The sequence below is a fragment of the Mustelus asterias genome, chromosome 4, assembly GCF_964213995.1.
Source record: "Mustelus asterias chromosome 4, sMusAst1.hap1.1, whole genome shotgun sequence".
Lineage (NCBI taxonomy): Eukaryota > Metazoa > Chordata > Chondrichthyes > Carcharhiniformes > Triakidae > Mustelus > Mustelus asterias.
In genome coordinates, this window is record NC_135804.1 from 93467261 (window position 1) to 93484277 (window position 17017).

The window sequence follows — 17017 nt, forward strand, 5'->3', positions numbered from 1 at the left end:
ATCTGTAGAATTAGTTGTAAACAAATGCAAGGCATTGCAATTTAGAAGGAATAATAGATGTTTCAAGTGTGGAATGGATGATGGGGTTGGTTAAGCTCAGTTGGCTGGACAGTTGGTTAGTGATGCAGAGCAACACCAACAGCGTGGGTTCAACTCCCATACCAGCTGAGATTATTCATGAAGGATCACCTTCTCAGCCTTGCCCCTCTCTTGAGGTGTGGTTAAATCATCACCAGACAGTTCTCTTTCTTAAAAGGGGGGAGCAGCCTATGGTCATCAGGAACTTTGGAGACTTTGGGGCCGATTCTCCCAAAAAAATTCAAAGCGTCGAATTTGTGTGAAAGCTGGTGTAAATCCCACTGGTTTTTTCAGTGGGATTTTCAAAATGAGTCTCCCTCGCTCTGTGCAGAGTGCACTAGTGTGCCTATTCCCGCTGGAGAGGCTGGCAGCATAGTGCTGGGCAGGCCACTGCGCATACGCCGATCTATCAACACCGAGATCAGCGCATGTGCAGTAGCCCCGCACTACCAGCCTCCTGATTGCTGGCCAGCCCCGCAACCCCGCATCACTGCCCCTCCATGGTCTGATCGCTGACCCCCCAAAAATGTCCGAGCTAGCCATGACCCCCCCCACCAGTGGCCCACCTTGATCTCTCTCCCCACCGATCTCCCCAACCATCCCCCAAACCGGAGTTCCAACCCCCTCCCCCCAAAGATCCAACCCCCCCCCCCCACTCAAAGATCCAACCCCCCCCCCCCCCCCAAAGATCCAACCCCCCACCCCGATGGCCAGCCCCGATCGCTGGCCTCCCTCCCTCTGTCACTCAGCCCAAGTGTAGAGTGGCAGCCGGACCCCCCACCCCCACTGAAGCCCCCCCTAAGTGGCCCCTATTAGGCCCTGCCCCACTAGGCCCCATCCCTTTGGCACTGTCCCCGATGGCCAGTGGGCTGAGAGAATTGCCCCCATTTATCTTTAATGGATAACGCATAAATTGTTATTGACAAGGTGCACTTGACTAGCTAAAATGGACAGAAAAATCTAGCTCAGATGTCAGTGTGGCAGCACTGCCCAAAGCAAATAAAATGTGAGATTTATTGGTGGATCAAAAACGTATAAATCAGAAGATGGCATGCTAAAACTATACAGTGGTATAGTCAGTGCTTTGTTCAACTTTGAGGAACTAAGAACACACGGAGGTGGAATGGTGGGAAAATTGGCTCCATCACACTTAACACAGTATTTAATTATGTCTCTTCATTTATTTTAACCCTCAAACCCATTTTAACCAAGTATTCATCCAGCACAAGGGGACAGCTGACTATGCAGGAGTGAGATGGAGACTGAGTGAATAGTGAATTAGGTTCAGTGAGTAAGCTCTGGTAAGTCATTTTCAGGTTTTACTATAGATTATGAATCAAGATCGGACATAATACTAACCTTCAAGTAAATTAACCTAGCTTGTGAAGTAAAACACTGCCTGGAGTGACAGTTTTCTGTCAATCACCTGAAAGCAGTTGGTTCAGGAGGTGTTATTTAGTGTAGCAGGAAGTTAAACTGGTGAGGGAATCATCAGATAGTCAGGAGAAAAGCCAGGCTTTTCAAATTGACTGATCAGTAAAGGACACATGAGGAGACAGGTGACTGCACCAGAGGGAGAGACTAAATGAGTAATGAGTGTCTCAATCCCTTCCTGTTTTATGAAACACATTGAGATATTTCTCTGTATTAATTATACTGATTCTAACTATTTAAAAATAATTAAATCTACCTTATTTTTAGCAACATCTCACTTTTGGCCAGTGTTACAAATTTGGGTTTGTAACAGATACCATCTTGTATTTTGTGGCATTAATTGTGTTCTTCACCATTCAGAGTATCTTATTTTTATGGGAGTTGATGCACACTGCCATATATCTACTTGTACAGTAGGGATCTTCATTAAATCCTTCCATGTTTTGCAAGTGTATTTGTCCAATCCTCAAGTAGACTGAGCCAACACTGGAGGAGTTGCAGTTTGGATCAAATTTCAAGCAGGGGGTGAGTGGAACATGGCCAAAGCGAATAGATGCATCAGGCAGATTACTGATGTATTTTTCACAATGGTCAATATTTCAGGTCTGGAATATGCTGTGAGGCAGATCTCAGTACAAATGTTGAGGTACATCTCTCTCAAAAGTCTGGGGGATAATTCCTAATTTGACTGCCAATGGCAGGCTTATCCAGAACTCAGTGAAGCAAATAGAAACTCTGATGGGATAGTGACCATCCTTGGCAGATGAGGGTGAGTTGGGGGGTGGGGGAATATCATGGTGGGGTAGACCCGAGTTCTGGATCCCTGAGAAATCATTTGTTTGCTGTTCCCTAACAAATTTATTTTTTTTACAAAAAGTAAGTGCAGGCCACAATTTCAGCCTAGACCAAATATGGTGAGTTCAAGCATACCTCTATCAGCCATGTATCAGGTCAGAGCAATGTTGCAGGACATGGAAACTGCAAATTTCAGAGCCCCATCTGCATCTGCACTAATGACCATTCTTGAATAATGTGGTAGTTCTGCTGTTGACTAGCTACAGAGCAAATGCCTATGAAAGGCTGAGACCCAATGCATTTGGGTTCTAAAATAGATGCTAATATAATCAAGCACACTGCTGCCAATATTACAACAGGGGTCTGTTGCAAAAATTACAAATTTTCAGGGCCTTTATCAGGGCATTATTGGTTGCACCCCGATAGAAATCTGGGGCCAAACACATGTTCAAAAATTGCAAGAGGTTCCACTCAATGCATGTAAAAATTGGTCAGTGATCGACAACACAGGATCCTACACACTAATGCAACAGTTACGGCTCATTTATTTTCCAAGTAAGACAAACTGGGAGGCTGACTCTGAGGAAATCTTTTCAAGCTTGTCTCAGACATTCTTGCACTATCCATAAGTTCCAAGTGAAGATAGATACACTGATAAGGTAAAATAATGCAACCAATAATGCCCTGATAAAGGCCCTGAAAATCTGTAATTTTTGCAACAGATCCCTGTTGTAATATTGTGGATGTGGATGACGGTGGCACCTCCTTAGATGCTTCATATGAACATACAAATTAAGAGGTCACTTGGCCCCTTGAGCCTGCTTAGCCATTCAATAACATGTTAAGCTAGTTAACATCTTATTCAATAAGATGTTAACTAGCTACAGAGCAAATGCCTATGAAAGGCTAAGACCGTGTGTATTTGAGTTCTAACATAGATCCCTATGTAACCAAGCTCACTGCTGCCAATATTACAAAAAGCTGTCTGTTGCAAAAAGTATAGATTTTCAGGGCCTGATTGTAACCTCAACCCCAAATTTCTGCCTACCCTGGTAACTTTCACACCCTTGTTAATCAAGAATCTATATCGCTCTGCTTTAAAATATTGAAAGGTTCAACTTTCACTGCTTTTTGAGGCAGAGAGTTCCAAAGATCCATAATCTTTCAAGAGAAAAAGATTTTCCTCACCTCCATCTTAAATAAGTGATCCCCTTGCTCTAGATTCTCCAACAAGAGGAACCATTCACTTCACATCCACGCGGTCAATAATCCTCAGGATCTTACAGACTGATCAAGTCACCTCTGACTCTTCTAAACTCTAGAGGATACAAATCTAACCTTTCTAACCGTTCCTCATCAGACATCGTGCTCATTCCTGGTTTTAGTCTGATAAATCTTCTCTGAACTGTTTCTAACACATTTAATTCTTTCCTCAGACAAGAAGGAAGTCCCGTACACAATACTCCAGACATAGTCTCACCAATGCCATGTACAACTGAAGCATAATCTCCCTACTTTTGTAATGAGTTCCCTTCACAATAAATGATAACATTTTATTAGTGTTCTTAATTACTTGCTGTACCTGTAAACCAGCCAATTGTGATTCATGCACTTGGTCACCCAGATCTTTCTGCATCTCCAGAGCTCTGCAATCTCCTGCTCTTTAGATAATAAGCTTCTTTTTTATTCTTCCTGCCAAAATGGACAATTTCACATTTGCCCACAATATACTCCATTTGCTAGATTTTTGCCGACTCACTGAACCTACGGCCCTCTTTATGTCCTCTTCAAAATTAACTTTCCTACCTATTTTTGTGGCATCAGAAAATTTAGCAACCATACCTTTAATCCCTTCATCCAAGTCATTAATATAAATTGTAAAAAGTTGAGGTCCCTGTGGCACACCACTTGTCACATGCTGCCAACCAAATAATACCCCATTTATGCCAACTGTTTCCTGTTAACTAATCAATCTTCATTCCATGCCAATATGTTACCCCCTACACCATGAGCTTTTATTTTACGCAATAGCCATTGATATGGCACCTTATCAATTGCTTCTGTAAATCTAAGTACAGTACATCCATTGGATTCCCTTGATCCACAGGACATGTGCCTCCTTCAAAGAGCTCAAATAAATGGGTTATTATTTCCCTTTCATAAAACCATGTTGGCTCTGCCTGAGTGCCTGACAGCTTTAATAATGGCTTCTAACATTTTCCCTATGACAGGTGCTGGGCTAGCAGCTTATGGGGGATGAGCTGTCACTCTTACTTGGACAGTGATCCCAGGGGTGACCTTTTAATTGGAGATCACCAGAAATATGCTACCCCAGTTCCTGTCACCAGCTGAAGTGGGGTCATCTCTTGCTTTCCGATCCGGTGGTGACACTTCTACCACCCAAAACAAAATTCAGCTCAATCTGTCATCCCAGCTTGTGTGTGTCAGTGGGCAACCCTATTCACCTAGGTTTGCTTGGAATATTGATGGTGGAGAACATAATTCAGCTTGAAGTACAACAATAGCTTCAGTTTTAAGTTTCATCTGGGTAATATGCTTATAGCAGCAAGGAGATACATGCATGTTAAACTGAAGAGCTACAGGATTCTCTGGGTGCTTTGAATACACTGCAGTCAAAGTGCATGGGTTGGCAGGAAATAGTTCAAGGTTACATTGTTACTTAATCTAAGGGTTTGCATGGTAACATAGCTGTAAATTTTCTCCTCTTCCTCATCTAGTCTGAGGCCTTCTGGTTGTTGGATACTAAATTCAGCATTTCTGCCACCTCCTCTAACACAGATTGAACTTTGTCTTGTAAGGGGGATGCCTTCAGTGCTAAGTAGAATAAACCTCCTTTCATCACTGGCCAAAACAGCAGATCCATAGTTGCATTCATCAAGCAGCAAGTTCATAGTCCCATATCCCAAAGGAATGAGTGTGATACAGTGGCACAGTGGTGAGCACTGCTGCCTCACATCACCAGGGACCTGGGTTCAATTCCAGTCTTGGGTGAGTGTCTGTGTGGATTTTGTATGTTTTCCTTGTGTCTGCATGGGTCTCATCCGAGTGCTCCGGTTTCCTCCCACACTCCAAAGATGTGCAGGTTAGGTCGATTGACCATGCTAAATTGCCCTTTAGAGCCCCAAGATGTGTAGGTTAGATAGATTAGACTTGGTAAATGTGTGGGGTAACGGGGATAGGGTGGGAGAGAGGGCCTGGGTAAGATACTCTTTCAGAGAGTCAGTGCAGACTCATTGGGCTGAATGGCCTCCTACTGCACTGTTCGGGATTCTATGATTCTATGAATGGTTCAGGCTTAGATGTATTTTTCATCGGTTAAGAAAAAAACTCTTTAAAATAACTGAATGGTTTGCCAAAATGCCTCCTACTTCCCTTAACATAACTGTGCAAGTTCCCAGCATCCAGGCTAGGGGTTTGCTATGTAATTGTGATTGACCTCAGCACACCTAGTTGGAAGCATACAATATGCACCAGCAAAAAAACCCCATTGCTTGACATTCACATGGAAAGGGTATCAATTTTTTTTTAAACTGGGCTAGCGTTCCTGATCATGATGATCCCTGTGTATGTGGATGTCAGATGAGGACAGGAGCTGATTCAGTTGTCGTGCTTTCATCATGGATACAAGTATGGAATCCACGGCATGAGAAACAACATACACTTCACCCTTCAATTCACTTCCGAATCCACATCCTCCAGCACCAACACCTCTGCTTTCTGAATTTAACTCCAGTGTTATCTGAGTTAATGAGCATATCAACACATAATAACTGGCAAAACCTTCAGGAATGCATAATCGGACAGGACCACTCGTGAACAAAATAATCCATTAATAAGAGACTGTCACTGTCAAGCAACAATAAATAGCAGTCTTGAAATTACACCATTTGAAGTGTAGTTTTTGTTAGCCTGCCTGCTTTTGCACTGGAGATATTATCCTACTTATATCTTTGCACAGCACACAGTCAAGGCCATTTTGTGAGCATTATTCATTTCTTTCACTATATCTCCACCCAATGAAGAGAACTGACAAAGCCACCAATCTATTGCTCTGAGAAGTGCTGTTTCTGTTAAAGGCATAATTGCAAGTTCTTTACCAATTTTAAGTGCAACACTAATTCATTGATCATCATTGAATAAACTCCCACATTTAAAGCTACTCTTTCTGTATTGCTACCAGGCATAATGCATGAATCGTTGTTCCAACAATGTCAATAAAACACAAGGGAGCTGCAATCTGCCCAAAGTGTGTATACTGATATGAGGTGCCATAAAGTGCCCTCCCCTGGTTTTCAGCATTAGGAGGAAATCCTTCAATAATCATGCTCATGGCAAGTGCCCACACAACTAGGGTCACATTATTCGAAGCAACCTCCATGGCAGCCTGAACTTCCACTTGGCCTCTAGTTCCATTAGTGGTAGGCATATTACTCCTATGGTACTTTAAAGGGACACAGGAATTCACAGTGCAGGAGATTCACTCAACCTTTACGTCAGTGGCCTTTTTTGCATAGGGAAAGCTTGAAATTCCTAACATAAGGCTGGGACCAGATATATGAGTATCCCAGTCTAACCTCCAGCCATCATAATACGGTTCTGTTGAGGTTAAAGCAGTGAATGTGCTAGACATTCAACCCCAAGCAATCCATATATTAAAAAAAAGGGGAGCATTATAAGGCACTTTTATATTGATAAAATGCCAATAGCAGCAGAAGTTCTGTCACTGAACATACATGACAAAGGTAAAGAAGACTCTGATAGCTTCTGGAATCCAACTTCCCTTGGGTTGCTGGTAAAAAAGGCGTTCTTTTGTACTAGTGAGCCCATAATATTCAGAGACTTTCTGGTAAAATAGTTGAAAGTTGTGGATATTTCCTTGCCCACCATTTTTCTAGTGTCCCATTATTAATCTAAAGGTACACTTCAACACTTCAATCTTTATAATCTACGCCCTCCCATCCAGAATCCTGCATTTTCCTTACCAATGCAACATTTGTGTGATAAAGCAGGCTGCTGTACACATGTTCAACAAACTGATATGGTTCTTACAATAAATATGACATCATGTGGCACAATATATTCGGCAGGGAAAGAGAAATAACAAATGATCTTGCCTATCTTTTCATCTTCTTGAACCATTTTCCTCTCTTCGTGAAGTGCTCGCAACCATCTTTGCTTCTCCTCTGGCTTCTTTACACAGAATAAGTGCACTTCCTCTGTTTCCTTGTTCTTAAGTTTGAAGGCATTCTTGGCATTAACATTAAATTCGTCATCTCTCCCATCAATAATGTCATTAATTTCATATTTGTCCATATCAATTCTACATTTGTAGTAAAGTATGTCCCGTCGTATTAAATCCTTGAGAAAAGAAATGAAAAGTAAGTGTTAAAACAGAGGTATAGTATAGTTTCACTCCTGTAAAGCACTGATGATGGTTGTTAGAAATGATTTGTTATTGTTCCAAAACCATTAGTTTCACTGTTGCTGGGAATTTTATGAAAAATGCAACACCAAAACATGCAAGCTATGTAGAAATTAATGGGATATGTTGCAGAATTTAAAGTTACACCAAATAATATTCCTTAATGAGTGCTTATTTTGTTTTAAATTGAGGTGATAAACCAAAGCCCACGGCTGGAATTCTCCGATATCGCTGCAGTGAATGGAGTTTTGGTTGAGCATTGAATTTTCTGTTCTCACTGGCAGCGGTGGCGGGACGTACGAGATCAGAGAATCCCGGCCCACCGCACTGAAGAAAACTCCGTAGGGTGACAATAGCGTAATGTATTTATTACTGGTAGTCCAGAGATCTGAATTAATAATCCAGAGAATATTAACTCAATTCAGAAATTGGATTCAATTTAAGAACATAAAGATAATGCCCATAAAACTTTCAGCAAAGTAAAAACTGATTCACAAATGTTTTGTAAAGATGGAAATCTGTCATTTCAGTCTGGCTAATAGGTGGTTTCAGTTCCAAGCCAATATGATTTCAACTGCCCTCAGAAGAGGCCTAACATTTCACTCGACTGCATGAAATCATTACAAATGATCAAGGTTCATCACTGTCTTCCCACCAGTGCTCACTTTTCAAAAATGATTAATATTTAAGAAACATCGATGATGAAAACGGTATAAGACTTGGGATTCTAAAGCTTAATTACTGCATAACTGCTGACTTAGAGGTTTTAAAAAAACTGCAAAGCTGAAAGAAGAATATTGTTGAAATGGAGAGAGACAGCAAAATGCTGGCTACAGAGGGACCCTTGTACATGAATCACAAAATGTTAGCATGCAGGTACAGCAAGTACTTTGGGAGGCAAATAGAATGTTGTCCTTTATTACAAGTACAAAAGTAGTGATGCCTTGTTACAATGTAGAGGGCATTGGTGATAAGACACCTGAAGTACTGCGTATACTTTGGTTGATGTGGTAATTGTCCCTTTAAGGGCAACACAGCAGACTAAAGGTCACCTGGCCTGAATGACCAATCGGGACTCAGAGGCTGGAATTTTACTGGCACGCCCGGGCTCGGAGAACGGCATTCTCCGTTGGCCTCGGGCGGGATCGTACGAAACTCGGGTGGACGTGCTGGTAAAATTCCACCCAGAGTGGGGAATCATTCCGGGGGAAGGAGTTCTGCTCGGCAGTGTCATTTAGAGCTAGCTGCAAGTGTCCTGCTGCTCTTCAAGATCACTAAGTAAATCCCTTTTTATTCATCAACTAAGTCTCTGAAAGTGCATCATTACAGTCTCCCTATTTAAGGACAGATATACTTGCTTTGAGGCAGTTCAGAGGTGATCCCTAAGTTTAAGATTATTTATTAGTGTCACAAGTAGGCTTACATGAACACTGCAATGAAGTTACTGTGAAAGTCCCCTAGTCACCACACTCCAACAGCTGTTGGGGTACACTGAGGGAGAATTTAGCATGGCCAATGCATGTCTTTGGGACTGTGGGAGGAAACCGGAGCACCCAGAGGAAATAGACACGGGGAGAAAGTGTAGACTCCACTCACACAGACAGTGACCCAAACCAGAAATCAAACCCAGGTTCCTGACGCTATGAGGCAGCAGTGCTAACTACAGTGCTGCTCAGATGAATGGGTTGTTTTATGCAGAAAGGTTAAGTAGGTTGGACCTATAATCATTGAAGTTCAGAAGAATGAGAGCTGATCTTATTGTAATATATAAGATTCTGAGTGGGGCTTGACAGGGTAGATGCTGAAAGGATGTTTTCAATTGTGGGGGAATCCAGCACATGGGGGCACAGCCTCAAAATATTGGGTCTTGCATTTAAGACAGAAATGAGGAGGAATTTCATCTCTCAGAGGGTTGTTTGTTGTTGGAATTTTCTACTCCAGAAAGCAGTGGAGGCTGGGACATTGAATGGATTCAAGGCTGAGTTGGACAGATTTTTGATCAACAAGGGAGTCAAAGGTTATGAGTGGCAGGCAGAAAGGTGGAGTTATGGCCACAATCAGATCAGTCATGATCTTATCGAATGGTGGAGCAAGCTTGAGGGGCCAAAGGCATGTTCCAATTCCCATTTCTTAGATTCTTATACCCTGTCTATAATGATATCCAAGTTAGAGGTTGCACCATTGATTCAGCAATGAAAAGTTCACATGTCTTTGCAATGTCAACCACGTACTGTAACATAGAATCTTCAACAGTTTCTTCAACAGTTTCAGTTCTGAGGATTGTCTGTCATTTAAGTTAACAACCAATTCCCATGCTGGCATGAAAATACACCAATAAGTGAGAAAGCTTCATCTGTGAGCTATGTGTAATAAAATTGTCCTATAAATAGGATCATCATTTCATGCTACACAGCGCATGCAGGAAATCTTCCCAAGTTTTAAACTAGTCAGCTTAAATGTGTGATTATGTAAACTATCATTTAAAAAAAAGATATAGTTATTCTCTAGTTACAACCTTTTGCCTTCATAACATCTAATATGATGAACTGAGAAAATCATAAAATGCGAACCCAAAAACCAGTGAAAGATTTTGGAGTTCACATAACTTGATTCACTCGGTTACCGTAAACCATTGGTTCTGGTAATGTGTGTCCTGCTGAATAAGGGTGCAGAACTTTCAACTTGGGCATGGGTGTAAAACTGCTCTAATCAGATCAGATCAGTCGCTCGTTTTATCTCACTTTATCTTCGGTCACATTGACTCCATCAATGTCCGGCATTGTTTTTAATTGTTGGAGACAAGGCTCCTGTTCAGAGTTTTGTGTAGTCAACAGTTAAAAATTAAAATACAGATGGAGAATTAGTAAGCAATGGATCTGCCAGCTATCCAACATTATATGAATCTCGCCAGTGACTATGATGGATGATAGTATCCCATAAACACCCATATGTCATGACACCAAAGCTTTGAGAGTTTGTCCCTCTCACAATGGGGATCATTTTGACGTGTAGTCGGCCAATTGCCTACTTTGGCAACAAAGAGGCCCCCTAAAATTTTGAGGTCTCGGCTTTATTTAAATTTGGCAGTTGAACTTTGGGATGTCAATCAGGCACCAAGAGGCTTCAAGATATGTTAAATTCAGCAAATTCATTGTGGGGTGGGGTGGATATGGTAATCATGAGATGGAGTGAGGGGGTGCGGAGCTCAGGTGGCAGTGGTTTAGATTATTTTGGTGGCTCCCAGAAGAACACAATGTTTGACACTTAGGTCGGGTGTACCTGTGAAACTGATCAAACCTGCATGATGCTCAGACTAACAATGGCATTCGGGGTCCTAGTTACATCATAGAACGTTGCTTCCCATATTGACTGAGGCCAATTACTAGAAACAGGCACTTTGAGCACTAGGCAATAAGCACCAGTCAAAATGAAGCCAGCTGAAGTGTCTATGTTAACAGGAACCAAGGCTACTCACACCATTATGAGGCCTTCACACCAGGCAAAGGCAATTAAAATTGACCCCAAATGTGCTTAAAATGTGTGCTAACCAATCATTGGCAATTCAGCACTATCACTATCAAGGAACTGTCGCCAGTCATATGGCCAAATGCCTTTTCCCTTTCTAATGGAAGAAAAGCTTCAAGATGAGAAGAAAATGAAAAGACTTCTACTGTGGTGAGTCCCCAAAGATCTTCAACAATGAGGCTGTTTTTACTTAACATCCATTCACACTTTGAACCTGGCACCTTCTCGGTTGTATGGCTCAGACCTATACCAGGTTGTGTCTTAAATCTTAGGCTGAAGTAAATGAAAAGCATTTCTCTCTCTTTTCTTGCCCAGTGCCCCCGTCCTGAAGGGGCTGGCTTTGGTGGGACAGTGCTGCTGTCCTACGGTCAAACTTCAGTACTGCACCTAAATGACGATTCTTGATGTATGAATGAACCTAGGGCAGTGAATATTGACAGTATATCACTGAGTTGCACTATGCTGACATCAACCATTTTGTTTTATTGTTTTTGCAGGAGGGCAATGCTCACCTCTGATTATAAATTTAGCGTCACTGCTATAAATAGACTGTAATCATATTTGCATAAAGTTGAGAATTCAGCCTGAACAGCACCATTTAATAAACTCAACAAAAAAAAACATTTTAAGGATAGAATATTAGACTTTGCATAATTTATTTTCACTAAAAAAAGGATTCTCCCTAAATTAATGAAATTTGAATCATTTTTGCTTTTAAATGTACAAATTTCTTAACTTGTTTTATGACATTTGCTGTGTTGTACCCTATTGAGATATTTGAAATACTAAATTTAAGATAGCTTTAAAGGTAAAATCACCATAGCCCCAGATGGCCATAGGCTGCTCTCCCTTTGACCAGAAGAGTTGACTGGTGATGATTTAACATCTCAGGCAAGAGGCAAAGTTGAGAAGGAGGGGCCTTCATGAATAACCTCAGCCGGTGCAGGAATTAAATCCGCACTGTTGGTGTCACTCTGCATCACTAACTAGTCGTTCAGCCAACTGAGCTAGGATAGCTTTATGTAGTAAGTTAATGTCCACAAGGATATGGAATAAAACTTCTATGACTCACTTTACATAAATCTCTTACACCCAACAGACAGCTGAGATTTCTTAAAGGCAAGTCATGTAAATGTACAAATGACTTAATGGATAGATAATGGAAAACATTAAATGTAGTGTAAGTTGGATTTCAAAAGACATTCAGTAAGCTGACTCACATAAGGATTGTTCAAAACAATTCAGGTGTATGCTACAGCTGACACAGTCTGTGATGCCACGACGAATGAATCTCTTAAGGCAGAAGATCAGCATATAGGAGATTGTGATGTTAGTGAACCTTTAAGAGGTGTTTTTTTTAATCATGTACTCTGCAGTTGTAAACAAACTTTTTCAGTTTGTTTTGTTGCTGGGCTGTCTATGAGAGAATTTTTATTGCTGCTTAAACAGGAATTTGTTTATTTTTACTGGGATGTTTATGACTCTGCATTGGGCCCGATTTTACCAATCGGAGCCTAAGGGTGGGATCCAGGCGCAATACGGATCCGAGCCCGGAATCCCCTTTGCAGCGCGCCCATACGCATTTTGCCGGCTCCGGCCCGATGCGTGCTGTCGGTGGTGCTTAGCGCTGGCGGACCAATCTGAATAGTGAACTGCGCATGCGCAGTTCGAAAAAAATCCGAAGCAGGGTGCCCGGGCGTGAAATACAAAACAGCAGAGAGGGGGGGATGGATAGACTTGGGAAAATCTTGCAAACTGCAAATAATGTAGCATCCTCTTTGTGCTGCCTATTTATCTATGGGAAAGGTAATTAAACTATAGTGTCTTAGTGAGCAATTAGTGACCTGTATAATACATTTGTGATCTGTAACTGGATTGTTGATGCTCAAATGTTCAGAGTCCTGTGGTGAACTTGGAAGAATTGTCCCCGTGGTGGAACTTGGTTGGAAATTAGATTCAAGAAGATTACTACATCTGGGAAATCAACCATAATGAAAAGAAGCTTGTATTGGCAACTCTTCTCTCACATGCCATGGCAGATGTGCCCCTACTTATGACTGTGATGTGCATGGGCAACGTTGGGTGCAGCTACTCTGCCTCTGGAGCAGCCTTGGATCCTTTCTGTCATCTTGTTTTCATCTGAACATTGCACAGAATTAGAGGAATTCCCTTTGGAAGATAATGTCAAAGTTATAATCGCAGGAACTAAAAACTTGACAGTCAAAAATCTGGGATAATATTCCAGAACATGGATGGGGGGATATACATTTTGAAGTATTATCCCAGATTTTTGACTGTCAGGTTTTTAGTCCCTGCGATTATAACTTTGACATTATCTTCCAAAGGGGATTCCTCTCATTCTGTGCAATGTTCAGATGAAAACAAGATGAAAGAAAGGATCCAAGGCTGCTCCAGAGGCAGAGTCGCTGCACCCAACGTTGCCCATGCAAATCACATTCATAAGTAGGGGCACATCTGCCATGGAATGTGAGAGAAGAGTTGCCAATACAAACTTCTTTTCGTTATGGTTGATTTCCCAGATGTAGTAATCTCCTTGAATCTTATTTCCAACCAAGTTCCACCACGGGGACAATTCTTCCAAGTTCACCACAGGACTCTGAACATTTGAGCATCAACAATCCAGTTACAGATCACAAATGTATTATACAGGTCACTACTTGCTCACTAGGACACTGTGGTTTAATTACCTTTCCCATAGATGAATTAGGCAGCACAAAGAGGATGCTACATTATTTGCAGTTTGCAAGATTCTCCCAAGTCCATCCACCCCCCCATGCCCCCCAGTCCCCCCAGTCCCCCCAGCCACATGCAGCACACAGTCACAGCCCCTGGTAACATTGGAAGACTGCAGCAGTGCTATCTGCACTGTGTGCACATTTTCAGCCTGAAGTGAGCTGCAGTGCTAGGATCCAGCTGCACTGCAGGATCCAGCTGCCACACGGACATCGGAGTTCGTGCACAGCAACAGACCCCCTCCCCCCAACATACTCGCAGAGATGCCACAGACCCGGGACTGCGGAATGGCCGCGACTCAAGGCACACGTAAGTACCAGGGAGCCTCCAAATGCAACGTGCCTACCTCCTCGCCAACCCTCCCTGAGGAAGCGCCGGCTTCCGACTTTTATTTACCAGGTCGTTAAAAACGTGGACGCAGATTGGACCGCATGGTGGAAAAGTGGGATTTGGTGGTAGAGTTGGGCGTACGCTTCATTAAGTCGATTTAAATGCATTTGCATGCATTTAAATCGGCGGGCCGCCTGATCCAGGCGTGGGCCGGATCGGATGTTGGTAAAGCCGTGCTCTGCTAGGAATCGGGTGCACACCGCGTTAAAGGCCCGATGCCCAACTTTACAGTGATTTCGCGCCCGAAAACGGGCCCGTAGCTTTGGTAAAATCGGGCCCATTGTTAGGAGATAAATTGGTTGGCAGGACAGGTGATAGTTTTTTTTCATTTTCAATTTGGAGCTGCAGGTTTCAGTTTTAGTTTTAGAAGGGGCATCAAGGGAAAAGAAGTTTCTCTCTCCCTGGTTTTGGAAATTCTGCTGGTTAGTTGAAAGCAAGATCGTGCCTTTCAGAAGGGCGGAATCAGCTGTTAGAGGCTTGCCGAGAGTCCCTAGTGTTTTGGGAAGCTGCTCTGACTTCAAACTGTTCTGAGCCTATCCAGAGAACTGCAGACTTCATCCAAAGGTCTCAAGTCCAGTATCACATGAGCATTAGTCTTTGATGTGTTAAACCTGTGAAAAGGGTCTTTTGCCTACGGGATAGGTTTGATTAGAACATATTAGATATATTTGTTAAGAGTTATACTATATCATATTTGCCTGTTTCTTGTTTGTAATTGATAAAAAGTTCTTGTAATTTTCTTACTATACATGTTAACTATATTCTTAAATAAACTTTGTGTGATAAAAGCTCCCTAGTGGGTCATTTGAATCATACCTGAAGTGAAATCTATCATGCTTATCCTAGCCAAATTCAAGGTGCAAAACGTATCAGCCAGGCGGGCTCCATAAAACACTTTGGAGCTTCTGACCTGAACCATAATAGATGATTGAACAATGTTCAGCACCATTCACAAAGGGAGCAAGATCTGGACAGTATTCAACGCGGATAAGTGGCAAGTAAGATTTGTGTCACACAAGTGACAGGTAATGACCATCTACAACACGTGAGAATCTAACCACCTCTCCTTGACATTCAACAGCATTACCATTGCTGAATCCCCCACCATCAAAATCCAAAGGATTACCATTGACAAAAAACTGAACTGGACAAGCCATGTAAATACATTGACTAAAAAAGCAGGTCAGGGGCTGGGATTTTTGTGGCCAGTAACTCACCTCTTGACTCTCCAAAGCCTGTCCACTATCTACAAGGCACAAATGAGGAATGTAATGGAATACTCTCCATTTGCCTTGATCAGTGCAGCCCCAACAACACTCATGAAGCTCAATACCATCCAGGACAGTGTAGCCTTCTTGATCGGCACCTCATCCACCACTGAAAACATTCACTCCCTCCACCACCAATGCACTGTAGCAATTCGCCAAGCCTCCTTCAACTGCACCTCCCAAACCTGCAACATTTAGCATCTAGAAGGACAAAGGCAGCAGACGCATGGGAACATCACCACCCACAATTTCTTCTCCAAGCCATACACCATCTTGGCTTGGAACTATATTATTTTTTCTTCCTGTTGCTGGGTCAAAACCCTGCAGCAACTTCCTAATAGCACTGAGGGTACACTAAACCAAATGGACTGCAGCAGCTCAAGAGTGCATCGCAACGGTTCTTAGGGAAATGCTAGCTTATCCAGTGATGGTCACATTCCATGAAATAAAGATCCTGTGTTTTGATTGTATTGGTAGAATGAGGGAGATGCTGCGCTATGAGCTTACAGATTGTGTAAGAATATAATTCAGCTGCTGCTTATGGCTCATAGTGTCTCATGGATGCCCAGTTTTGAGCTGCGAGATCTGATCTGAATATATAACACAGTAATAGCGTCATACATTACATAGAGGACATTCTCAGTGCAGAGTATTTGTCTCCACATGGATTGTGCTGTTGTCACTCTTACCAATTCTGTCATGGATGGATTCCCCTTGAGACAGGTAGATCAGCAAGGATAAGGTCAAGTAAGCGTTTCCTTCAGGTTGTTTGTCTGACCATCTGCCACAGTCCAAGTCTAGCAGCTCTGCCCTTCAAGACCCTGCCAGCTCGGTCAGTTGTGGTGCTCATGAACCACTCCTGGTGATGGACATTGAAGTGTCCCATCCAGCTAGTTTCCAGCTATTAGTGGATGTGAGCTCTGATGAAGGGTCATCCTGACTCGAAACGTTGGCTCTATTCTCTCTCCACAGATGCTGTTAAACCTGCTGAGATTTTCCAGCATTTTCTGTTTTAGTTTCAGATCCCAGCATCCGCAGTATTTTGCTTTTATATTGAGCAGCACATTGACACAGTTGTTAGCACTGCTGCCTCACAGCTCCAGGGACCCAGGTTCAATTCTGGCCTCAGGTGGAGTTTGCACGTTCTCTCCGTGTCTACGTGGGTTTCCTCCGGATGCTCTAGTTTTCTCCCACACTCCAAAGATGTGTGCGTTAGGTGGATTGGCCATGGTAAATTGCCCTTTAGTGTTAGGGGGATTAGCAGGGTAAATAAGTGTAGTTAGAGGGGATATGGCCTGGGTGGGATTGTTGTCGGTGCGGGCTCAATGGG

The 17017-nt window shown here is 42.5% G+C and overlaps 1 protein-coding gene across 1 annotated transcript in view; it reads right to left on the bottom strand.

The window, feature by feature from the left end:
* The window catches only part of arhgef9a (Cdc42 guanine nucleotide exchange factor (GEF) 9a), a 144810-nt gene that overhangs the window by 13824 nt on the left and 113969 nt on the right, over nt 1–17017 (bottom strand). Inside the window, exon 7 of the mRNA XM_078211374.1 lies at nt 7443–7686. Coding sequence (XP_078067500.1) covers nt 7443–7686 — 244 coding nt within the window. The remainder of the gene's footprint in view (nt 1–7442; nt 7687–17017) is intronic.